Source organism: Aythya fuligula, chromosome 20 (assembly GCF_009819795.1).
Source record: "Aythya fuligula isolate bAytFul2 chromosome 20, bAytFul2.pri, whole genome shotgun sequence".
NCBI classification, from domain to species: Eukaryota; Metazoa; Chordata; class Aves; order Anseriformes; family Anatidae; genus Aythya; species Aythya fuligula.
Window position 1 is genome coordinate 3326770 of NC_045578.1, and position 26141 is coordinate 3352910.

At 58.3% G+C, this 26141-nt stretch overlaps 1 protein-coding gene across 5 annotated transcripts in view; it reads right to left on the minus strand.

Moving 5' to 3' along the window:
- The window catches only part of GTF2IRD1 (GTF2I repeat domain containing 1), a 56645-nt gene extending 31377 nt beyond the window's left edge, over window positions 1-25268 (minus strand). For all 5 annotated transcript variants that reach the window (XM_032201116.1, XM_032201113.1, XM_032201115.1 and 2 more), the window contains exons 1-4: window positions 25230-25268; window positions 7740-7868; window positions 5743-5884; window positions 2678-2824 (exon numbers count right to left, since the gene is read on the minus strand). In XM_032201116.1, the coding sequence (XP_032057007.1) occupies window positions 2678-2824; window positions 5743-5884; window positions 7740-7862 (412 nt within the window). In that variant the 5' untranslated portion in view covers window positions 7863-7868; window positions 25230-25268. The remainder of the gene's footprint in view (window positions 1-2677; window positions 2825-5742; window positions 5885-7739; window positions 7869-25229) is intronic.
- Between the last annotated feature and the right edge of the window lie 873 nt (window positions 25269-26141).

Consider the following 26141-nt stretch of genomic DNA (forward strand, 5'->3'; position numbering starts at 1 on the left):
AACCTGGTGCTCCAAGCACGAAGCAGAAGGAACAGCCGTGCATGAATGTGACCTGTCTGGCAAACCAGCAGCCAGATGCACAACATCTGGCTGTGTGGCAAGGCAAGGTTTTGCTCCTCCATCTCCAGCCCCATGGGGTCTCCATCCAGGCCGCAGCACCGAGCTGAGGAGCAGAGGAGACTGTGGGACATTTAAAGAGTGTTGGGATTTTATACTGGTGATTTTCTTTCAAATGGTTTCTTTTTTTTCTCTCTTTGAAAAATAAATAAATAAATAAACAAACACAAAAGATCTCACAGGAACCCTGGAAATCTTGTGGCACTGTCAGCAAGTCCTTATTAAAAGTGATTTCTTCAACATGTTCTTTGAAGCAAAGCATGATAACTAATGATGTGTGACTTGCACAAGCCATCAAGGTTCCTTATAGCCGAGATGGATAATGTTTTAATTAAGCCAATAACAGAAGTTTCGAACCAAACCTTTGAACCACAACACTGCAAGAACACTTTCTGCAGGCTCGGGAGGCACCGGCAGCTTCCCTGCCTCGATGCGCCGGCGTTAGCGGCTTTCCACCTCCCACCAGCGCCTCTCTTTGCGGCGGGGGGAGACGCTCCCCGTGCCCAAGCGGCTCCTTATCAACTCGGAGCTCAACAACTCCCCGAACACATTTTTATGGGGAATGTGTTACTGTCAAAGTGACCTTCACCAAGCCTCGCGCTGCCACGCAGAGGCTCACGGTTTAGCTAAAGAGAGACAATAATCATCATTAATGCCTGTTTAATAGAAGCCGGCGGTAATCAGTCATCCTGTTGGTGTGGAGATTACCCAGCTCTGGAGGGAATATGCGAGCTTTTTGACTGAGCGTTTTCTAAGATTTTTGTTTCCAATCCCTGTTGATGGGAGGCAACTGAAAGGATAAAAAAAAAAAAAAAAAAAAGGGTAAGAAAGATAACTGCTAATTTCTACCAGTCCTGTCGGTATTAGGAACAGAATCACCCTGGGACACCTTCTGTCTTCTGCGCTATTTCTCCCTGGTCAGCCAGCAGGGAGATGGCCCTGGGACGAGCTCAGCCCCATCACAGCCCCAGTGCAAAACCTGACCCCGGGTGTGCCGGGAGCGATGGCCCCACTGCTCGCCTTGCTGGCAAACTGTGTTTCTCCCCCAAACCAACAGATGCTCCCCAAGCCACAGCTCCTTCTGCGGAGCGAGCAGCTGCCGAGGGCGAGCATCTGCCCGGCAGATTTCCCGAGACGGAGAGTCAAGGTAGGTGTGGGGATGGGAACAGCTCCTGCGGCTGAATTAGCAGCAAAGCCAGAATTACATCTTCGTGTGGTAACGCCGGGGCCAAACCCCTCTGCTCAGGGATGTGTCCGACTTGTCGGGGCTCCGCGTTCAACCCCCGCACACGCTCACCACACCTCAACCCTGCACGCTGCATCTCCAGCCTCACCCTAACACACTGGCCATCTAGTCTGTCCCTCACCATGCCAAAGCACCCTGGTCAAGCTTCTCATATAAGTAGGTATTTGGATTATCTAAGGATTATTGCCATCTTCCCCGGAGGCTTTAAAGGCCAGCTTTCTTGCAGCAGCAGGAAAAGGAAGCCTGTGGCTCAGCGTGGGGCTCTATCCACGCTGCAACGCCAGCCCCGGCTCATTCTCTTGGCTCTTCTGCATTTCCCTTTCCTCATGACTTGGGCTGAGCCTCTCAAACGCAGCGAGAGGATTTGATCACCCCCTTTAATGGGGATACCTCATCCGAGTCCTTTAAGTGGTTTCAGAAAACCTCAGCTTCTGATCCTGACTGTCCCAGGTGGGGGAAGCGATGCTGCCTCCCTTCCTTCTGCAAAGCCCGCGGTGCACGCTGGTGGGGTGAGCTTCAAATAAATAAACAGCAGCAAACTCTGCGTGCAGGTAGGAGCAGGCACTGAAACGTGGAGCTGCACAACAACGAGGAGCCCGATCCTCACCGCTAACACCCAAAACTCTGGGAGCAAACCCTGTGGATCCCCGATCAGGGACGTCCGGAGCGCGAAGCGGGCACTGCCACAGCTCCAGCATCCACAGCTTGGGCCCAGAGGGAGCTCTGCAACCCACCGGGCTACGTAGCAGCAGCCATATGGTCATCTACATTTTAATTGCTGAAGCTTTATTGCTGGGGATGATGCATGCGCTGGAATGGCACCAGCTCGTCTCACGGAGCTGAGACTGTGGGGCCGCCTGCGAGAAAAGTCATCTTTTTCCTTTTAAGCAGGCCTGCCATGGAAAGGGGAGAGCGAGGCCCCGAGGAGCCCTGACACACGCTGCTGAGGAGGTGCTGTAAGGCAGCGTTCGGGATGAAGGCGCACGTGAGAACCCCATTTAGCCCTCGGCAGAGCCTTCAGCTGGCCTGACGGGAGGGTGCTCCCCCCAAAAGTGGGGTTTTATTTTTGTGGCACATGTTGTCACCCGTTTGGGGCACAGCCCCTTTCATTGCCAGCCTGGAGAGGGCCAAGGCAGAGGCTGGACCTGCTCTCAGCACAGCACAGCCCCTGCCCATCAGCAGGTCCCACCGTGCTGGGGGCCACCGGTCCCAAAGCCGCAGGCAGGGGCGCGCTCGCCGAGGCGGGCTGGAGCTGGCAGCGCAGCGAGCCCCGGGGCCATCCAAATCCCCAAATGGAATCGTGAAGGTTCTTACTATAAAGCACATCAAACACTTCCTCTACCATCTTCCTGAGGAGGTACACGTCTGATCCCTGGTCCGGGGAGACCCTGAGCATGCTTCGCCCGCACTCCTTTGCCTTCTTCTGCGCCTCTGCCTCCTGCTCCCTCCGCTGCTGGACTCCTGCGGGCGGAGAGAAGAAAAGGGGACATGCTGCAGTGGGAAAAGCTTCAACAGGCAACACCCCCAGCAGCCTCGAAGCACCTGGCAGTGACCACTTGAAATGATGAAACCAGTCAGCATGGCTTCAGCACACATCCCTGCCCACCCAACGCACAGAGTCCCATGGGCTCTGGACCCCCTGCCAGCCCCCGGTGTCAGCAAAGTCCTTTAAGCAACAGAGGTGACCATGGCATCTGGCAGCCCCAGACACACAGGGAAAGGTGCAGGCACAGGCAGCAGTGTCATCCTGCGCCCCAGCACCCCCATTTTACACACCCAGCCGCGCTGAGGCTGTTGTGATTAATTGGCCGGTGTGTTTCTTTTCTCTGGTTTCAATCTGCTTAGCCTTCAATCTCTCCGAAAAAAGAAAATCCGCCTTTCTCAGAGGCTTTTTTACCCTTCAGCATCACGTACCTCAGTAATACCAGCTATTTCCTGCTAATTTCCCCCATTAAACCTCAAATAAAGCATATCTTCGGCAACGACTTCCTTGCGTCTCTAAATGCACAGAAAATTAAACACTACAAGTGCATTATTGCCATTCTAGCTAAACCGATTCACCAGGGATTTTCAGTGGCAAAGGACTAATTCCTTCATCATCCTCGACAGGCTCTCGCCAGCGATCAGCCCTGGCTGCCGCGTGGGTGCTCGAGGAGAAGCTCGCCCTCCCCTCCTGGCACACGGGGACACAGGAACAGGACGGCCACCTCAGCCCGGACATCGGCACCGAGGGCAGGTGACCGCCCCGTGCCCAGCTCTGGGGGCTGGCCCGTGTCCTCTTTCTCCTGATAGCCAGCACAAATGACTTAATAAATGATAATAATTAAAACAAATCACTGTAAGCATCAATCTGCCACTGGTGGGTGGCTTCAGGGAGTGTCCCCGTGTCACCCCCACGCTGTCCCTCCTCGTCCCTGCTCTCACACTGCACCTTGCATCCCTGCTGCAAAGTGTCTCGACCGCCCATCATGGACTTGAGTGGAGACCTCCACCTGCTGCCCTGACCCTTAATTCCCCCCCCTTATTTTATTATTTATTTATTATTTTTTAAGGAGCCAGAGGGATGGGGAGGAGACCCTGGGTAATTTACAAACACGGTGAAATCCACCCAAATTCACACCTTCCAAGACTCTCCCTCCTGTCGAGGCACAAACACCCCTCCATTAGCATCAATCCTTATAATTGTCAAGTCCCCCTGCGAATCAGGAAAGGCTGAGCCAGAGTTCCAGATAAATGAGGGCGTTCGAGTGAGGTCTGTGTGCCCGGAGGAGCACAGCCCGGCAGATAAGAGGCTTCTTACATCTCCCGGTGATGTCTGGTTTAGATTATTTCAGATCCTTTCTAAGGGGGCAGCTAGACTATAAATCAGAGGCATTTCCAGGGATGCTTTACGATGCATGCCAGTTGTAAGAGCTTTATGTAGTGGAGCTGAGCCTCGGCCATTTATAATTCAAGACAGAGTTATCGCATTTCACCCTGTCTCGAGTATCAGCCGCTTTGTCAGAAGCCCACCGCCAGGATTTCATGGTTTGTACCAGATGTTACAATTCCATTTTCACAAAGGTGTAAATTAAACCAAAGGCGAGGGGAACTCTGACCTGATGCTGAGCGCCTCAGTACCTTTAGGCTCACCCAGGACAGTCGGAGGTCAGTGAGCACAATATTTGTGGCTCTGCTTCCAAAAGTGAGATTTGCAGTCATCAGCTAACAAGAGCTGTGGGGTGACACAGTTTGTCTTTAACTTAAAGGTTTTGCTCCCTTGCACTGACCACTAAGCTCCTCTCCTGCCTTCTGCCCGCGGCGGGGAGCCAGAACCCCCAGCGGACGGTGCAGGAAACTTCCCTGAAATGCCTCTGTTGAAAAAACCCGCCCGCAGAATGAAACGCATCAAGATGGAGAATAATTGCAGGCGGCTTTGCTGGCTCCAACCAGGGGGAGAAATGTCAGCCTGCCATCTGCAGCAGGATGGAGGAGCAGGGCCGGGAGAGCCGAGGCGCTCGGGGAAGCTGTGCCGCAAATCCAACCGCTCTGGGCGAGCAGAGCCGCTTCGCCCGGCACATGTGCAACGAATCATCCAAGCAGACAGTGACCCTGGCAGCTTTACAGCACTCATGTTTTCACTAGGATGAACCGTTCTTGAGCAATTTCTCTAACGGATTAAGCACGAATATGGTTTCTATCAACACCAGGCCATGTGTGCACGCAGACGCGGGCTGCTCGCCCCCACCAATGTCCCACTGCGCGTGGTGGCCGCGCTTGCTGCTCTGGGCTCTGGGTCACCTCTCCCCAGCTTGGGGTTCACCAGTGCCACCAAAACCACCTCCCTTCCCACCACTGGGGGCAAGCTCCAGCTGGCCTGATAGGGATGATGCCAAACCTCAGGTCCTCACCTTTCCCCTCACCTTTTGGTTTGTTTTTGTAGGGCCTACATATAGGACAGCGTGTGCAGGTCAGGGCGCAGTGGGTGGTGGCACCTGGGACACTCAAGGTGTCCTTCCATTTCTGTTGTCCCCCAAAAGTAAACAGACCCACAACCAGCATTCTCAGCTCCCCGTAACTGTTCCTGTCTTTCCAAAAGCAGAAGAAAACCCTTGGCTCCTGGCTGTTCCCTGGAAGAACTGATTTCTGCGAATTCCCCAAGACGGCCGTGCCCCAGACCTCACTGACCAAAGGATGCGCTGCTGGAAAGGAGTCGGGGCATGCATTGGAAAAGGCTCCCACCCACCCCATTCCCCCCAACCACAGCTTCTTTGTGCAATTTTGGGGTCCTGAGCTAACGGAGCACCAAGCTCCTGCAACCAGCACGTCCTCGAACACACAATTAACGAACCCGAGCGCATCGCCCCGCCACACTCCCCCTTCCCGCCCGGGATACTCACGGCAGAACTTCTGGAAGTCGGCCTGCAGCTCCTTCCTGGCGCTGAGGAAGACCCTGCCCTTCTCGGTGCCCACCACGAAGGTGCTCTCGTCGTGCACGGCGATGCAGGCCACCTCGGCGTTCAGCTTGGAGAGCGCGGAGCACTGCGGAGATGCGGCCGGGTCAGAGCCGGAGCGGTGCCTCGCGTCAGCCACCCGCATCCATCATCAATAATATTCTTGTGTTGGCCCAAATATCATGGTGTTTATGGTACCTCCTACGCTACAAACACTTTGGCAACTTTACGACCCCATAAAGGGACGTGGCTTAGATATGCAAAAAGCAGCTGGTTTGGTTTGAAAGCATTTCCAACCTTCTACTTTTCCTCCCCTAAAAGTAACCATTTCTTTAGAAGAAAACATTCCTGTTAAAAAAGCAAACCCAACAACTTGTATTTTTCCACCAACCCTAATATAATAAGGAGCACGGGAATCTTATTTCGGCTACAGAACACTAATATGGTCAAAGTCTGGATTAGCCGAGTGATTCTTCTTGTACAGTTATGCAAAACATTAAAGAGATGGAAAAGAACTTCCTCCATTAATCCATTTTACGTAACGTGCGTTTCCTGCTATACATAACACACGTGTAATGTGCATTTTTCTTATTATTTTTCATTCTGATTGCTACGCAGTGCCCGCAGCCTGAGTCCCATCCCCAAAGCCAAAGCATCAACGCCATGAGGACAGCAGCCACGGCGCTGAATTTAGCTGGGGATTTTCCCACTTCCATCCTTAAGCGATGACCAGAAGTGAGCGCAGGCGGCCCAAAGCACAACCCAGTGAGCTGGAGGATGCTGCGAGTCGCGGGCAGGCAGGGATGGAGCAGGAAAGCAGCTGCCTGTGGGCCAAACCCCACCACGGCCACCACCTTCTCGCAGTCCCCCTGCATGTTTTTGCAGTGATTTTGATGGACTTGGGCTTAAAGCAGACTCAATCTGCCATTTAACCTCCTGCTCAGCCTCTTCGGGAAGGGAGTATTTAATCACATCACCAAAATATTTATTTTTTAGAAGCCTCCTTTCAAGAACCCAATATAACTTGAAGTATTTTGCTCAGGGAAGCTCAACCTGCAAAAAGGAACCAGGAAACCTGCAGTGGGAGGCGAGGCTTGGAGGCTGTGCAACGTGCACTCATCAGGCACCCGACGATGACACCACGATTTGCTGTACAGGATGGCACGCGTGTAGCAAAGCCACGTGGGGTGCGTCAGCTCCGGGGAACCTGCTCTTTAATGTGGTGATGGTGGTCAAAAAGAAGGAAATCGCTGTTTGGGGGAAAAACGCCTGCCTGCACAGAGCTGAAGATGCACTCGAGGCGAATACCTTGACTGCTGGGCTTTACAGGGGAGGGCTACTTAGCACGCTGCTTTTTATTAGGTATTTGTTGCCACACACGCACTTTCCCTTCCTGATCACACTCACAGTTAAAAATAAGATTAGCTCTGGTCCACGAGAATTAATCCCACCAGTTATCTTGTTTATGTAAGCACGCCTGACTTATGCAAGGCTTCCACCGGGAATTCTACGTCAAAAGATATGAAAGTTATTTTCTTTGTTCTCCCAGATAAAAGCCATTGTTCTCCTGTTGTGTAAAAGCTCACGGTAACATCGGTAAAACAGCAAGAAAAAAAAAACACAATCCAGCCCCTACATTCGGCTGACACCGGCATAAATATTAATGGGGAAACACGGCGCAGCTGGGATGAGCTGGGGCTGAGCCCCGTCCGCAGGGCATCGGGACGGGGCGCGCTGCATTTTGCAGCTCCATGGGCTTTACCACGGCAGAGGGAAACGTGACGGGCTGGGTGATGGAGGTTTTTTCCTCCTCGTCCTCTCCTGAGAGCCCCGGGGCCGTCAGCCCTGCTCTGCAGCGATGCCCTTGGTGGGTGGAAGTAGCAAACATGGGAGGGAGGGGACGGGGACGGGGACGCCGCGCGCTGGTGCCCACGGCCTCTTACCATGGAGTCTAAGGCAGACACTAAGCTGGTGATGATTTCGTCTTTCTGGGGGAAAACCATGTTCCACTGCTCAGGCCTGGAGCTGCTGAGGGTCACGTCTAGAGGCTTCCCTGCCAGTGCCATATTCACCTGGAAACAAGAAAAAAAAGGTGTTGTGTTACTGACAGGAGCACTGATGGCGCGTGCCCCTCATGGCAAAAAAATGATGAACGTCGCCGAAAAAAAAGAAAGAGAAATGGGTTTTGAGCCAGCACTCAGCTTGCTGTCAGTGCTGCTGCTCCTCCTGGGTCCCCCTGCCCCACAGACACGCGCCGGGATGCGGCACCACCACGATGCCAGGGGAAACCGAGGCACGGCACGGGGCTGGGGCAGCCCACGCCCCCGGCCCCATCTCTCCGGTGTGGAGCCGCCCCGCACGCGGGTGGGTAGAAGCAAGAGGAGAAGCAGAAAATCAAAGGCATGCAGAAGACACCCACGTGCGAATCAGCTCATCCCTGCCAAGAGCAGAAAAAGCAGCTACCCGCGCTCGCTGCCAAGCCGTAACCAAACCCCGGCGCCAGCGCCACGCGTCCCGGCAGCACCGGGCCCGGCGGATCCAGCGGGGTCACCTCCAGCCCTGGGCCACCACCACGAGGGACACCCTGCCCAAACGGGGTCGTGGCTGTGCCAAGGGGGAGGATGCGGAGCAGAAGGGGTGACACACGTGTCCCCATGAGGACGCCGCGCCAGCCACCCCACGCTCCTCATCCCCAGGGGCTCTCCCTGCACCCAGGGGAGCAGCTGGCACCCAAAGGTGTCCTCAGGGTGCACCAAAGCCACGGGGTGCTCTGCCGTCACCTCGCTCACCACCAACAAGCTCGGTTTGGGGAGAAAGCAAAAGTCTCGTTAGTTTTTTTTTTTTTTTGTCTTTTTTTCCTTTTTGTTTTGGTCTCAAAGGGGTTTGAGGCAATGGGGTGTCACCCAAACAGCCGCTCAGGAGAGGGTTTGGGGTCCTGGGGGTCAAAGCCAGTGGGAGCAGGGACCCTGCAGCCAAAAAGGAGCTTAGCCCCGGGAGCTCCATCCCTTGCTGTAAAATGGGGAAAAAAAAGGGGAAAAATGGACTGGCTCAAGCCAAGCCACAATATCCAGCTACTCAGAATGAGGTGGAGGAGATAAGCATGGGGAAATGTCCCATCCTGCAGTACCAACACCCGGTGTCCCCACACAGCTCTGCGTGGGGCCCAGCCACAGGTGCAGTGACAGCGCAAGGTCTCTGCACAGGGGTGCACCCAAGGGACACGACCCAGAGTGATGCCGATGCTGCGGGGGAAACTGAGGCAGGGGCTCGCCCCGCACCAAGCTCTCTGCGCCCACACCAGCTACAGCATCGCGCCCGCAGCACCCAAAAACGTGGGGAGGGGGAGATGCAGAGCGCCACACAGCCCGGCTTGAAACCTGCAAAGAAAGGATGGCGAAAGGAGAGGAGAACGCCGGCGAGCCATTCAAAGCAGACCGTGAATCATGTGCTCGAAGCTGCGAGCAGATAAAAGGGGCCGGGGAATTTCTAATGAGGCGAGATTAGAAGGAGCCGGGCAGGGCGAGCCGAGGAATATGAATGAAGCTGCCTGCGCGTAACTCGATTTGCTGCGCAGACAAAAACCGCAGCCGCCCGGCAGCCCCGCGCGCGGTGCCGGTGCCTCCTGGGCCGAGATTAAACCCTGCTTAAAAGCAGGGCTGAAAGTCAAAGCGAGAACCGAAGCGGCTCACCGCCCCGCTCTGATTCACGCCTGCATCCGACCTGCAGGAGTCAGCTGCATGCAAATCCGGGCCGGATAAAGCAGGGGGAAAAGAGTGGGGTTTGGCCCCCTTGTCTCCATCGAGGCATCTCTGCCGGTGCCCGGGAGGGATGGGTGCACTCAGCAGGGCACCAAACAAGCTAATGAGGGCAGGGACAACTCCTCGTTAGGGAAATGTTAATGACCAAACTGCAGAAATTGCGTCCCAGACCTGCCCTGGGTTGGCTGCTCGCACAGGGACAGTGGCAGGGGACAGTGGGGCTGCGCTGGGGCCACGCGGGCACTTCTGGCTGGCAGAGCGATGAGTGCCAGGGCTTCTGCTGCACCACGCCAACACTGACCCAGAAAAATCCTCTTAAAAGCAGCTGACATTTCTTAACAGCGCTGCCTGCCCGAGCGAAGCTGACGGCGGAGTTTTGTCCCCGGGGACGATGTTGGGGAGGGAACCCAAAAGGCTCACCAAAAGCGCCCTGTCCTGCGGGCTGGGGGACGAGGGGCCCGGCCACCTGCAGGCTTCGGGCAGCCCTCGAGCAGCTGGGTGCCACAGAGCCATCAGGAGCTGGGACACCCGTGCGGGCGGGGATGCCACCCACGTCCCAGCCAGGACAGCGGGCTCGGACCGTGCATCTCCTGGAGGCCCCGCCGGGAAGGGACACGGCCCAGGGCCGCAGCACCGCTCGCTGCTGGGCCCCCCTGGGAGCGCTGGTGGACAGCAGCCTTATTTTGATCACGCTGCCTGCACGCGTTTCCGAGCACCCTAATTATTATAATGATAAATTGCTGCTATTAGAGAGAGGTCGGTGCTGCTGGTGGTGCTGAGGAGCCGGCCCCAGAGGATGGGGCTGGTGGCGGCCCCGCGGCGAGCGCGAGCTGCAGCTCCCTCGTCCCTCTGCCTCCCCCCCAGGGGCAGCACAAACATGGCCCAAGTGATGCGTCTGGGTCTTCATCTCGGGGGGGGGAGGAATATTGCTGTAATTCGTTTAATCAGTTATGGTCACGAACAGCAGCGACAGCGGATTTAGAAGGGGAGAAGGGGAATAAACGGGAGGAAAAAAAAAAAAAAAAAAAAAGACTTCATGGCAAGCGATAGGCTTATCCAAATCAAATTAAGATGTACAGCTTGAAGTTGTTTGTCTAATCAGAGGGAAACTAAGCTTTAGGGAAACTGGGGTAAACCATTCTTACACCAGTTAGGCTGGCTGCGGGTGGGACGGGGGCACGGCGAAATCCCCGAGCGAGGGGTCCGGGCGCCGAGGACGCAAGGACGAGTCCCAGCTGGCCACCAGGAGCTGTTCCCGCAGGTGCCGCTGCGTCCCCGCCACCAGCCAGCCCCGTCCTGCCCCCTCTGCCTGCTCCCGGGGACAGGGACAGACCTGGTCCCCGAAATCCCCACCCCAAGCCTGAGCATCGCCTCCCCGCCCGCCTCGCAGCATCCCTCCCGAAAATAAACATCCGCCCGCCCGGCGCGCTGCGTCACCATTTCCACAGCCTTCCGAGCAAACAAAACAGCAAAATAAGGCAAACAAAGCAGGAACATCACCACCCCCCCCGCCCCCCAAAAACAAATTTCCGAGCACAGAACGGCGTTGTTGTAACTTTCAAATTATAAACAGGTTCAGCTAGGACCAAGCAAAGGGAACGGATGCGTGGCGGCATCACAAGCCAAGTCCCGCAGCCAGAAGGGAAAAAAAAAAGGCAATAACCTCTTTTTTGGGGCATTATCCCCGGCTAAACCCCGTGCCGAGCAGGGGACCTGTAATGCTGTGGGACGGGAACAGCCGCGTGGCCAGGACCGAGGACTTTGTGCATCGCCCTCTCGTCCTGTTCCCTACCAGTACCGGCTTTCCACAAATCGGGTGATTTATTTATTTTTTTCCTGCAGGTCCATAAAAACCCAGCCCTGGCCATTTTTACTGCATGAAGCATCCATAAAACGCACCGAATGTAAGCAGTCAAAGCAATGTCTCAGGGAAGGACTTGAGATGGGCTCACGGCGCGTTCACCCCGCTGGGGGAGAGGAGGGACGGCCTGGGGCAGGCGTTGGGGCACTGCCGGGGGAAATTGGGCTGCCCGGAATCAAAAGGACTTCTGAAAATGGTGCCGGGGCTCCTGAGTCACTCGGGAGGTTTCACCCGAAACGCCGGTGGCCGGAGGGACCATGAGCCACGTCCGTGTGTAACGATGAGCTGGCAGAGATCTGGGGTGTAATTGCCTTCTGCTCTGGGCAGGCGCGTTTAAGGGGATTTTTAGAAATTACACCAGCCCTGGAGGACGTTTAAGTAATTAGCCCCAGCCATCATCAAACACGTTTTAAAATTCAGCATGAGCTGTCCCGATAGGAGCTGCAGGGCCAATTCATGGCACTGGCTGGGCACAGCACCCCGGGGACAGCACCCGCCCTCCCGGCGCAGGGACCGGCCCCGACGTCCCCAAGGGCTGCAGGAAGGGGAGGCCGACCGAGGGCACTGACCTACCCCGACACATTTTGGGGACTTTGGGGTCTTCTGGCGGTGATGAGCACCACGGCACGGCCCTGCTCTGTCAGCACGGCGGGGATGTCTGCTCGGCACGGGCAGCTTGCTCGCACGCCGGCAAGCGACTGCTTCGCACCGTGAAGGGGCTGATGAAAGGCTCCCCCTGCACGGCCTGCCGGCAGAGAAATAACTGCTCCTCACACCCTGGTGATCCCAAAACCCACTAAAATGTAATCCCCTGCGCCTAACTCAGCACAGTCTGCCCCGCCGGCAGTCGGTGAGCGGCACGGTCAGCGCTGATGCCAGCTCCAGCAAATTACCACGATACCTCTGGTCACAAAACACCCATCGACATTCTCCAGTGTCCAAACACTCCCCAAAGCCCCCAGATCTCTGATCTCACCCCCGTGCTGCTGCGCAGCCCTCCTGAGGGGGGGTGCTCTGATTTTTGGGGTACCCACGTAGCCCTGCGAACGTGGCCACTGCGAGAACAAGGCCAGGTTTGCATCCCCCAGCCCCATAACCTGCCCCATAACCACCGCCCCATTGCAACGTCTCTCCCCACATCCCCAGGCCTCCTTTTTTGCTACACCTGTTCACAAAAGTCCCCAAATGAAGGTGATCAGGGGGCAGACAGCCCCCAGGCACAGTCTGGGGTACCCTGACCACGCACGTGGTTTGCGCCCGCATCCCCGCGGTGCCGGCAGCCCCCGCACCTGGGCCAGGAGGGGTCCCCCAAACCAAACCACCAAAACCTGGTGGTTTTCTTTCACCCTCTCCAGCTGGGTAACACCGGGAGGAACAGCTCCAGGCCACGAGACACCTCCTGGCTGGGTTACTTTACCCACAGGAACCAGGGCACCTGCTGGAAAAGCTCCTCACGTCCGCGCCGGCACAGAACCAAAAACATCCCCAGGCAGCACAGCCAGAGCGCCGCTGCCCCGGCTGCTCCATGGCCAATCTCTCACCCGGCTCAGCTCCGTCCCGCTCCGCAAACAAGCGCAGAACAAACCCGAGGCTCCCGCGAGCAGCCAGGAGGTGTTTCCGCAGCAGGAACGGAGCTTTTTGCTACGGGAAGCAAAATCCGAGCGTTTCATTCTGCCGCTACCTTTCTTTTTCTAAATCCCGCTCTCGGCGCACGCAGGACGAACGGGAAAATTATCGTGGGCTTCTGCACAGGGCAAAGGGAGAGGTGGGAGCAAAGCGGCGGCTGGAAGTCGGGGTGCCCCCCCCCGATAACGCCTCCATGTCACCGCAGCCGGGCAGGATCGCTCCCCCCGGCTCCGCCGCGCGTTTCAAGCATCCCCACGCAGCCAAGTTTCCACGCCGCAACCTCCCGGCGGGCAGGCGCAGAAGCTCTAGCTTCGAGCAACTGCCTCTTCATTTATTAAAGAAGAAAAAAAAAAAAAAAAAAAGAGAGACAAAAAGGAAGGGAGGGGGGAAACCCAAAGCGTTAATCGGAGCGTCGCCGCCGCGGCAAGGGAGGGATGCTGCGAGTGCTGTGGTGGGGAGTGGGGAGCGGGGAGCAGGCGCTGCTAGCGCGGGGTGCCCAGGTGGCAGGGCCACGAGGGATGGGTGCTGCGGTGGTGCCGGGGCTCAGGTTGCATTTCCCAGAAGTGGGTGGCCCGCAGCAGCTAAAATTAGGAGGGGGCACCGGGAGCTCGCTCTGGTGCCGCACCGCCACAGCTGCCGCCCACGAATAGTTCCTGCGGGGCGGCCCGAAACGGGAGCGAGCCTCAATAGGAAGATGGGACCAGCCCCAGAGCCCCGGAGCCGTCGGGGCAGGGCTTGGGGTGGCACCAGGGGTGTGGGTTGCACCTCGGTGCCATGTGAGCAGGAGCCCAAAGCCGGCTGGTGGCGAGGAGGTGCAGTGGTGCCACGCATCGTCCGCCCAGCACCACGCGTGGGGCTTTGCATCAGGAGCGACTCGGGGCCAAAATCCAACATCTGGTGGTGGACACGGGGTGTTACGGGGGGCTCGTGCCCCACGCCGCCTCGCGGCACCTGAATTTTTAAATCTGGGTCCAACGCGGCACGGGGCGGCTGCGGTTGAGGTGCCCTGCAAGAAGCCAAGGGCGATGGGGAGCGGGGAGAGGATGGGATCCAGTTTCCAGACTCTGCTTTCTTGGTATGTAAGCTAACACTCGTGTTATTTAAAGCCGGAGTTTTAGCAGCGTTCAGCTACTGTTTGCGTGATCAGGATAAAAAATCGCAATCCTAATTCCTGGCCCCCCGGTGCCTATGGCAACTGGTATCCGTCTCCTTGGAAACTAATCTCGTGGTATTTGAACAATGTACCAAGGGCCTTTAATCTCCCAAACACTGTAAATCTTTATTCTAGCCTGCTCTCCTCCTACCCCGAGAGCCAACATAAAAAGCCTGTTGTTTTCCATGCAGTTACTGAGATCCAAACTCAGATTTTATATCACACAGCCACATGGATTTATTTTTTTTCCCCCCTTCCTTTTTTCCTCCACATCAAAGACAAATCCCGCGTGCGGGTGAAGGTGATGCCCCGCGCCTGGGGATGCAGAAACGAAACCCCAGAACCAAATCCCTTCCAACGAGGTCCCAGCCCCAGCACGTTTTCTGCCTCACCATCCCACCCGCCGGCGACGCATCGTCGCAGCTCCTGCGCCCGGCCACGAGCTGGGCTGCTCCAAGGCAGCGACGCACAAAATCGCAGCCACCGGGGTGTGAATGTGGCGAGGTCTGCGCCTCGTCTGGCTTTTTGGGGCTCAGCCCCGTTCCCCTTTTCCACCAGGAGCAGCCCCGGCGCCCGTCCCCGTCCCTTGTCCCCATCCCAGCCCGCGGCCGTGCCCGCAGCGTGCTCGCTGCTCTTCCCGGGTAATTATCTCCGTGCGAGGCGCACTCGGATGGAAGAGCCACTGCCTAATCTCATTACGGTTTAATTTTATCGCTGATATTTCAGCTCTCCGGTTATTGTTGTTTCAGGAGCGAGTATTCCCCCTGTTACAGGACGTGCTGCTTGCCACCCCGTGCCTGGCTCCGCTCCGCATAAATAAGCCCGGTGATAGCTAACGAGATGGGCCTTCCACGGGGATTACAGGACCCGCGCGCAACCATCAGCGCCACACAGGGCATGGAAAGGCGATCTGGGGGCTGCGGGGTTAGCACACTGCTCCTAAATCCTGCTCGGTCCTTTTTTTTAAGGGGAAGACCCAGTGAGGATCTGACAGAGGAGCTGCGGGCCATGCTGAGCGTGCGCATTGGGATGGGAGCCCCAAAAACCAGCACCACGCTGAGCCTGCCCTTACCTGGTGTTATCGGGGTGCTGCATCACCGCCAGCTCCAGGACACAAACAGCCCCAGGTGCCCACGGCCCCCACCCAGCCCGGGCAGGAATCCAATTACCCTGCACATCCCGCACGGGCAGCAGGACCGGCCGGGGACGCATCCGGCTCCCCCACACCCCAACAGCACGGGCACGGCATCCCCGGGGGCCCTGGCGGCCGCAAAACCGCACGCCTCGGGGCCAGGACGTCCCCTCTGGTGCCACCTGTCCCGTGGAGATCCATCAGCGGTGGATGGCACATCCCAAATCCAATTGCCCAATTCCTGCAGCCGGCGCCCGGTGGGAGCCAGCCAGTCGGCGAAAAATTACTAGGGATGGGCAGACAGATGGACGGGGACAGGCAGACGCCCTGAGATGGGGATGACGCTGCTCCCAAATGATCGGCTCCCGGGCAATGCTGCTCCGCCCCGGGGCTACGAGGAAGCCTCGGAGGGAGCTGGGAGCCCAGCGAGGGCTGCCCCAGGCTGGAGGAGGCCAGGATGAGGCCCTAAAACGCAGCCGGGGCCTCTCCTGGATGCTTCCACGGGGAGTCACCACCAGGACAAGGTGACCTGGGCGCTGCCACCCAGCCCCGGGGGACGCGGCGGATGCGGACGCTGGCGTTTCTCCAAGCACCTCGCTCCCCACGAGGAGCTGTCTGTCCCCACATCACCCCACGTCCCTGTCACCTCAGGGGACACTGTCCCCGAGCGCACTCCCAGCTGGTTCAGCTCACTCGTCCTGCAGAGGAACCCCCCCTGTCCCCCCCATAGTGCCTGGACAGCCTTCAGGCCAGTTTGACACAGCACATCGGTGGCAGAGGGGATCCCCACACCAACAGGAGCGAGGAGGGACTCCACAGAAAAATTCTCAAGAACTGAGGAAAGGGGAAATGAAATTCCCCAGCACGGGCTGGGGGTGCTGAGCATCACCCGAGCCCCGTCCCGAGCCCCCAAGGAGCCTCAGCTCTGGCGGAAACACACACGGCCCCTGCTCAATTCCAGATTAATTCTAATTTCCATTGTGTTATGAAACACATTATCTGTTGAAACTAAGTCAACAGTTGTTTGCATTTACGTGTAAACACAGCGAATATTAGGAACGGGGCCAGCATGATATTTGCATACGAAATGCAGCCTGCACTGCCCTCTCTCCTTGGCTTTTTTCCATCCCTGCAGTTAAAGATACGGGCGTGCACGGAGATCGTGAAACCCAAGACCAGAGCGGACCAAGAAGCGCAAACGGCTCTTCCCTTCCTATTTTGATTTTTGTGCAGCAGGAGGAAAACATCCCTTTAGAACTACATAATGCACCGACACGCACACCCCTTAATCTTGCACCCAAAACTAAACCGCTTCAAATTCTCGCTGATGTGCATATCTTATCGAGCCTGCTTTGCATACTGTATAAATATTTATTTGCTTTTAATCCTGCAAAAAGCAAACCTGCCTTATGGCACATTTCCCTTCCAAGCAGCGCTGCGACGCTTTAATCGGGTTGCCAGCACCCGGAGAAGCGCAAAGCGAAGCGGCGCCTCCGATTTGGAGCCTCCCGTGGGTGTGGGGATGACAAGGAAACGGTGCTGAGGGGCTCGGTTACCCAAATTCAGGCCCGCACCAAGCATGGACCCTCACCCCAAACCCCCCGAACACCCAAACCACAAAACTTGTAGAAACCAATAAAAAATAAAGAGTATTTTCCCCATCCCAAGCACCTCTCTCTGCACGCAGGGCTCTGGGCTCACCTGCACCGACAGAGGGTATCTCCGCGCTATTCTTGGGGTGAAACCCGGAGAAAAAAGGACAACCTGCACATAAACAAGCCCGACCACCTCTGCGTAAACCCGCGCCGGAGCCGTGACCGCCCGAACGGCAGCCGTACCTTAATTACCTCCCGCCGCAGACGGATGGCGAGCAGCGCCTTCGCCCGCATCCGTCCCTGCTCCGCGGCGATCAAAGCATTCACATCGGGCTCTGCGCCGCCTAAGACTCTGAATTAATTTCTTAATCGGTTCCCCTTAAATGGGCGGCAAGCAATTAGGCAATCGGAGCAGCCGCCTCCTGAGCAGGGCGCTGGAGAGCCCTCGACCTGCCGTGCGCGGCGGGGAAGCGCGGAGCTGCCTTGTGCCGGGAAGGTAAATATTTAAGGAGGCTGTAGTGGGGCTGTGCGCTGCCATACCTCCTCCTCCGAAACGTCTCCAGTGCCTGCCCTCTGCCCTGTGCCCAGCCTGAGCCAGGAGGAGCCCAAAAAGCTCGTTAGAAGCTTTATTTGCTTACTGGTAGCAAAATCCCGGCGTGCCACCAGTAGGAATGTGGGGACAAAGCTGGTCCAAGCTACAGCCTAGGAAGGAACAGGAGCTGGCCACCCCAAGCACATTTCTCCCTGGGAACGGGGCTGTTGGGACTTATTCTGCACCCCCTGCCCACCTCCTGATCGCCTTGGGAGAAGCAGCACACCGGGCTCACAGCTCCGTGTCGTGCCCTGAGCCGAGGGCACAAAGCTCACCCTGAGCTCCCGGCCCTGCCGCACAGGAGCTGAGCTCCTTTGTAGGACTCCAAGGAGCTGTGGGATTTGCTGGGATGCTCACCCAGCTGAGACACGGCTCTTCTGGACACTGCTGCTACCTGGGCACCAGGAATCTGAGGCTTCAGAGGCCTTTCAATACATCCTCGGACCCCTTTCCATGCACAGGGAGCCGCGGGATGGGGACACCTCCAGGGCTTGTCCCAGCCCTCACCCCACAGCGGGAGGCAGAGGAGTGGGGAGCTGCCATCGCCAGGGATTTCTCCCTCAGCCTCCACCCATGCGAGGCAAAACTCTTCGAAGCAGCAGCTCAGCTCTCCCTGCTCTCCTTCCAGCTCCTCAAAATACCAAGGGCAATAAAGAGAGATTTAAGCAGAAAGCAAAATCAATAGCGAGAAGGAACGTTCTGGGCTTAAACGCCTTGTAACAGCGCTGGCTAAAAGCGGGTTAGCGCAGGGGAAAAAAAAAAAAAAGGAAGAAAAAGAAAAACGAGAAAGAAAAGCCCTTCACAAGCCCGCAGCACATCAGTTTGAGAGGAGCTGCGGTTGCTGCAAGGCTTTGCACCGGCATCGCTGCGAGGTTCCCGGCGGGGAGCGTGCAGGGGCTTGGCACCCCCCGACCCGACCGTGACCAAACAGTCGTGGGGAGGAAGAGCAGGAGGAAGAGGAGGGAGCTGCCGGCACCCACATCTCAGCTCCCACCCGTGCGACACCACCGTGCACCCAACCACCTCCGCTCCACTTCGGGGGAAGGTTGGCCGGGGCAAGGAGGCCGGGGACAGACAGCCGGCCGTCTGTCCGTCTGTCTGGCAGTGCCGATGGGGAGCACGTCCTGCCACACTTGCAGCCGGATCCCCGACGGCAGCGATTTCCCTTCCTGCTCGTCTGGTCCTGCAGCGCCCACGCCTCCGAAGGGCTCCGGTGGCCACCTGCCTGCCGGCCCCGGCAACCCGGAGCATCCTCGGCAGCGCCTCTCCCCGGCGGGGCCGGCCTGCGCGTTCACCTTAATTATCGGGTTTAAAAATGAGAACGGATGCCTACGTGCTCCCGTGCATCAGCGGCAGCGCGGTAAAATCCTGGCTGTGTTAAAAATAGTCCTGCGCCGGCAGCCGCCCACAGAAGCCCCTTCGTGCTCATGGCTCCATCCGACGGCTCCGTCGCACCGGGAGGTCGGCGAGCATGAAAGCACTCATTTCGCCCCCCAAAAAATCAACCGGGAACCAAAAAAATATTTATGCTCAACAGCAGAAGCGATACCTATGATGCTAGGGGAGGAAGAACTGGGGAACAAGAAAAAAAAAGGGCGGTGTGCCCACAAAACCAGCAGCTCGCTTCCAAGCAGCGGGGTGTGCGAGGAGCGGAGGAAAGCGGCGGAGAAGTGGGGGAAACTTTTGCAGCGCTGCTGCGGCGCCAGAGCTGGCTTTTGTCACGGCGTGCCTGGCGCACGCAGCCATTGATGGGCTGTATTTATGCAGGTGTAATTCCCACGGAGATAAAGACCTTGTTTTTCAACAAGCGGCAGCATCATACATAAATTACAATAGCAAACATCGCAAAACAAAGACGTTTTCAAGAGCGCGCGTAATCCGCGGAGCAGCAGCTTGGGAAAACCCGAGGAGGGATGCAGGGAGCTCGCCCACAGCCCAGAATAATCCCCAGCTCACCAGTCCCATCCTAAGGGAAATAAATACCTTTGGGCAGGTGGGAAAAAGCCACCTAACGCCGCCCTTGTCTCTTTTCCACCCCTGGCTCCAGCAAAGCAACGCTGGGACCCATCCGGAGCCAGGGGATGCACTGCACCGGTGCGGCCATCTCACGGGGCTCACGTGCTCCAGTTTTCATAAAATAAAAGAAAATAAATAAATATAACCTGACGCTAATCCTAATGGTTTTAATAAATGTTTCATGTCTTGATAAAGGTCGCCCGCCTCCTGCTCTAGCCACGCATTCGTATTAATAGCACGCAGGCTGCTTGGTTTTAGCTCTGCTGTTTGGCCGGGGTTTTGGGTCGGGCATGCTGCCGCACGGTGAGCGATGGCACGGGGCCAGCGTGGCCACCGGGCACCTGGCAAAACCTGCCCCAAACCCCTGCAGCAACACCCGGCTAATCCCTCGTTCCCACCCCGTGGGGTTCTCAATGCAAGCCATGCTCAGCTCCTCCGGCCGAGCGCTGTTTGGGGTGCCTGCATCTTCCTGGTGAGCTGGGGGCACGAACCCCCGGCTGGGAGTCAGGGCGCGGTGCCCCCCTCGTGGGCTGGGTGGCTGTAATTTCATCCGGGGGCTTTCTAGGCATTTGTCCCCAGAAAGACGAGATGAAATTACAGCGCAGCGATGGCCCGAAAGGGTGCAGAGCGATTTATTCTCGGTGATCCTCCTCTAATGGCGCTAATTTATAACCTTGTCAGGAGGCGCACGCAGGCTCCGGGCACCCGTACAGCTCCCTGCCCCCCCCCCCGGCCTCCCGCGGGCTGAGCATCCCCATCCCCAACCCCAACCCCAACCAGGATGTTTATTTAAGGCCCCAAACCCCAAAGGCTCTTTAAACAAGCAGAGTTCCTAACATATTTCGCCTCCGGAGGTTGCGGGAGGGCTTCCAGTGCCTGTGTGGGTGTCCCCCCCTCCCCAAACCCCCGTCGCTGCTCCCAGCCCCACGGAAGGAAGGACGGCGGCAGGGGAAGAGCAGAGCCGTGTGTCCACAGCTCCCATGGCTGTGGCGGCATCTCAGGGACATCCCTGCAGACCTGGCTGTGCCCACCCACCCCCAGAGCCCCAGACCCCCAGAGATGTCCCGATGCACAAGCACATCTCCTTACGGTACAACCAGAGGCTCCGGCTAAGGAAGGTGGCACCAGCCTGGTTTTTGGGGGACTCGTTGATGACCCTCAAGGGAGTCTCCCCACACAAGCCCACCCTGCTCCTGTGGCAATCAGTTGTCCCAGTCTGATTTATCTGTCCCCAGGCCGGTGAAGGGGAAGGAAGCCATAAGGAAAAGCCCTTTCTCCGCCCCATTCCCACCATGAGGTGCGCGGCCCCAAAGAGGTGACATTTCTCCAGCCCCGCCAGCAGCAGCTCACCGAGGAGCTGCTGCCACTCCACGCAGTGCTTTGGCAGATGGCGGGTTGTAACACCGTTGTATTTACCCAACGAGGCTGTTTTATCGCGTTTCTTGAACAACACAGGGCGAGACAGAAGCCAGCCCCTGGGCTTCAGCAGCCCCAGTGCCGAAAAGAACAAGGCAAAGCGAGGAGGGCCCGCAGGACTAAAACCCATCGCTCCGGAGCTCACATCTACACACTGATTTAGGCAACAGGAGAGCACGGGCAGCTCACAGGCACCACAAAATGATTTGTGATTCGGCCTTTTGACCACAAGGCTCCACAGCGTGGGGGAGCAGAGCCACGGGCACAGGTCGGAGCGCGGCCTGGCCCCGGGCCTGTGAGGCAGGGGGCACACCAAAGGCCGCGATCCTCCACGCGAGGGCAAAACAACCACTTCTAAATTCTTCTGGTCATCAGATGAGAGAGGGAAAGCTCTGAGGTTTTCCTGCTTTTCCATTTTTTTTAGTCAGGGAAGGAGGAAGCCAAGGGCTCCTCAACCACTTCTCTTTCAACCACACAACCCATGGGGCATCCCCTGCCTCGGCCAGGGCAGGGCTCAGCCCCAGCCTGGCTGCACAGCTCCTCGCCTCATTTAGAGGGATTTCTCCCCCACAAATTACACCATGAAGCTCCTGATTATTACGGGGCAGGCACTGCCTTTCTCCTGGAAGTGTGCAAATCCCTCACGTGCCTCATGGGGGGGGGGGAGGTTTGTTCTCCAGGAACATCAGTGCTCTCCCCCCAAGCTAAGCAGGAAGAGCAGCACCTGGCAGCAACCAGACTGAGAGAAAGTACAAAAAAAAAAATAAATAGTTACAAAGCCTCCTTCCCACAGGATTTTCACCCCCACCACGTCCAGCCCAACCGAAGCTCCACGGCACCTTCCCACCCCCTGCAGCTCCCCCTGCTCCAGGAGTGGATCTCAGCTCCCTGATGCTCAGCCCCGGCTGCCGGGGTGGCTTAGGTGAGCACCAAAGCCCTGCAGCCCCCACGCAGGACACCATCCACGCAAGGGACATCCACCTGTGTCCCTTTCAAGCTTCTGGAGCAGACGGTGGAGGAGCTCCCGAGAGGCTCTGAGCCTCCACGTGTGGGTTTGCTCCCTCTGATGTTGCAGGTTTAGAGGAGACGAAGATGGAGGCACCTCATAATTCAAGGGAAAGGTGGAGATTAGCTTTGAGGAAGAAAGTCCTGGTAAAGGATGATTAGATTGCTGTGAATTTGCAAAGGCAGAGCAATAGTCTGTGCCGGTCTCCTATTCATCTAGTTGAAGTTAATTCTCTTCTTAAAACAGCCATCACAGCTCTGAGCGGAGACAAAGCCACAAAAGCCAGAAAATTCAAACAGAAGCTGTTTGGATATACAAATGTAAATCCCACCAAGGTGCAAGCTGCTTTTAAGAAGGCAATTCTTGCACTGAGTGCTTTTCTTAATAACGTTTACCCGCCGGGGAAAGCCTTCCTGATGCTGTAGGTAAGCCCCCTGGAAATCACCATCAAAGTGTCTGAAAAGCGACGATTGGCAGCAGATCTGGAAACACAAGGCCCTGCACAGGTCCTCCCACCTGCCCTGCATGTAACACGGAACCTCTTCAGCTGATAAAGCTGCTCCGTGGGGTTGTCTCAGACCAGACCCCCCGCCAAATCCCAGCACCCGGCCAGTGGGACCCGTCTGGGGCCGCGGCTCCTGCTCAGACACAGCCAGTGGGGAAGGGGGACCTCAGCCAGGCAGGGCTCCCGGCACCACTGAAAGCAAATTTGATCTGTGGGGTCATGTTAAGCGCTGCAGAAGGATGCATTAAACCTGCAGCCTCGCCCAAAACAATAAGCAAAAAACCCCAAAGCCACAATCTGTAAGGTCTGCTTGAATCACAGCCACTGCGCAGCCTGGAGTCTCCCACAGCTTCTGACCAGACCAAGGGCTCCTAACCTCTTTTTAAAGATGATGTCTCAAGAGATTGAAATAAAACACACAGTGGAAAGTGAAAGGCTGCACCTGGGCAGAGCAATTTCTCTGGGAAACCTTGCCCTGGTCTGCAACAACCGCTCACCTCCCGAGAAATGGTCCTGCTTTCTGCCTCAAGCCCTGCTGCTCTGATGAACCTCCGGGTGGGAAGATCCAGGAGATACCAGGAGACCCTTCCCTACAGCTCTCAGCTGGGAGCTCGCCAATAAAGAAACTCTACAAATGCAAAATTTAGCTCCTGGTGGACACCTCCATCCTGGGAAGAGGCTCCCTGTAGGTCCTCTCCTTCCCGTCGTCAAGGGCAAGGCTTCTGGTGGCACCACTCACACCTCAATTTCGGTGATGACCACCACCAGCACGTCCACCACCAGCAGCAGCTACAACCTACGCTCAGGCAGCAAACGGAGCAAACGCACCCTCTGCCATGGGGACGGCTGGCACCTAGTCCTGTGCCCGCACCGCGGCTGGCAGGGAACGAGCCCGGGCCCCGTCGCTGTCCCTCCGCATTCCTCCACCAAGCCTGACCGCCAGGGTGCAGCCGATGAAATTCCCAGAGGAAGTACAGGGCATTGATAATTGCCTAAAAAAATCCCAGCTATTTCCTGTGGGAACAGCAGATGGGAATCCCCCATCAGCTCCAACAGCGGGAGATCACTCCAACCACTGTTATGGTCTGGGGTTTTGGGGTTTGGGTTTTTTTTTTTTCCTTCGTTTCAGGCGAGCGCTGCTCGATTGAGAGGTGGCGCCGTCCATGCAGGTGTGGGTGCAGGACAGCCCGGCCTGTCCTCCGGGTGCTGGGAGATGGAAACAGCCTAAAAACGGGCCCTTCTTGCACCGTGCGAGGTCCTGCAAGTCGCCTCCCTGTGCCAGGCTGCCAGGACAGCGAGCAAGGGCAAGGCGTCCCTCACGCCGGGCTTGTAGGGCAAGTTGCTAAATACGTCCCCGAGCAGGTTCCTTCCCTCCTCTCCAGCTTCTCATTAGCAAACCCAAAGGCGCCAGGGACCTTCGCGCCTCTCTTCCCTGGCATGAACGGCGCAGGAGATGAGGCACAAATGTGGGGCTGCTTTCGGGATCAGACCCAAGAGCAGCACCAGGCTCGAAGCAAAGCAGTGACACGCGGGCAGGGATGCACCGTGGCACCTGGACCTGCCCAGGACAGCCCCGTCCCCCTTACTGGGGGGTTTCTCTCCCCACCCAAGACACAGACTGGGGGGTGTGGGAAGTGCCCGGCGTTCCTGGTGTCCCCTTTTCCCATGCTGGTTCCCGAAGGCCAGCACGAGCCCAGGAGGCGTGCCAGCCCCGCCGCAGCGCCAGCACCCCACAGCCACACAAAACCCCTCCAGGAGGGGCAGCGTGGGCAGGCAGCACATCCCCAGGGGTGCATGTCCCCTCTGGCACCCTCCTGGGTGTCCCCTCGGAGCCGCAGCACCCAGTGGGACCCGGGCGGCCACCAAGGCAGTGTCAGCAGGGAAGGAGGGAGAAGTGCAGGAGCGGGCGTGGTATTTTGGTGGCACAAACAGGCATGCAAGGGTTCTGTGCTCCGGCGTGGGACCTGTGGGACACACCGAGCTGCTTCGATGCCCACGGCAGCCGGAGAGCTCCAGCTGGCCACAGGCAGCCCGCGCATCACCTCCTCGTCTGCAGCTCGAGCGCTGCGGTGGTTTTCCTAGAAGCCCGAAATTCTCCCAGCTCGGCTGGGTGCCGGCTCCTCCGGCGAGGATCTCCAGAGCCGAACCCCCGGCGCTCACATCGCGGGGTCCTCCTCCGGCTGCAGCCCCTCTGCAGGAGCGCAGGGAGCAGCCACCCCGCAGCGGGGGCTCCCAGCGTGAGCGGCTCCGCACCCACATCCCCACCCGGCCCCGAGCATCCCCGGCTCATGGGGTGCCCCTCGGCCACGCAGCCCCGGGGTTACCTGCGACGTGCCACCGGGTCCAGGGCTCGCTCCAGCGCGGCGCAGCAGTGGGATCGCTCCGACCTGCGGCTTATCCCGGATCAACCCACTGCCAGCCCCGTGCGCTGGAAGGACAAGGGCACCGGCTCCCCGGGGAGGAACTTTCTCCCCATCGCAGCTCTGGCTGTCCCCAGCCCTGTCCCCAGCCCCATGCAGGGCCAGAGCCCGGTGTGGCCGGGGGAGCCGCAGAGGAGCTCTGGTGCCCAGCTCTGCTCCTGGGGTCGGTCCCTTGCTGTGTCCCCAGCTCTGCTCCTGGGGCTGCTCCCAGCCCTGTCCCCAGCCCTGTCCCCAGCCCTGTCCCCAGCCCCCCCTTCACCACCTTCCCCCCCCAGCCACCCTCCTCCCCTCCCCACCTCCCCCCGGCCCCCTCCGGGGAGTGGCGGCCGTGGCAGGGCCCCAACTTCGCTCACCGCGCTCCGGCCTCCCCGGGCGGCTCCGGGCGGGGGCGGGCGGCGGGGCCGGGCCGAGCCGGGGCAGGAGCCGAGGCCGGGGCCGGGGCCGGGGCCGGGGCAGAGCCGCCTCCCGCCGCCCGCCTCCCGCCGCCGCCGCCTCCTCCCCTCGGGCCGGGCCGGGCCGGGGCCGGGCCGGGGCCGGGCAGGGCGCCCTGCTCGGGCGCGGAGAGCTCTTTGTTCTGGAGCGGCAGTAAGAGTGGCAGCCATTCGCCCCGCCGCTAATCCCAGCCCCGCGCAACAGCAGCATCCATTGGCTGCCATTTACATACAGCGCTAACCGGCACCACGCCGCCCGGGGGAGGGGACCCGAGCCGAGCCGAGCCGTGCTGAGCCGGGCAGGGCTGTGCCGAGCCGAGCCGAGCCGGGCTGTGCCTCAGCCACCCGCCGGGGCTGGGGGTGGATGGGGAGCGCTGTGTGGCTCGGCCCGGCCCGGCCCGGCCCGGCTCGGCACCGGCCGTGCCCGCTGAGGGCTGCGGGGAGCAGGGCGCGGGTGGCAGCGGGGCCGATCCCCGGGTGCCTGTCGCCACCTGTTGGTGCCGGCACGGCTCGGCACGGCTCGGTACGGATCGCTATGGTTCATCACGGCTCGCTATGGGTCAGCACGGCTCGGTACGGGTCAGCACGGCTCGGTACAGCCCGGCTCGGCACCCCCCCAAGCGCTGCACCGGCCGCAGGAGGAGCCGGGCGGGTTCGGGTTCGGCAGCAGGGAGCCGGCCTGCCCCCTTCCCCAGGTCCCCGCCGCCCCATGAGCGGAGGCAAATGACGTGCTAAATAAAATAAAAAGGGTTAAAAAGGATTAAAAAGGGCGTGAGAGTGAAGTTTGAAAACCGCTGGTATCGCCCCTCTCCTCCCATCACCCCCCAAGCACGT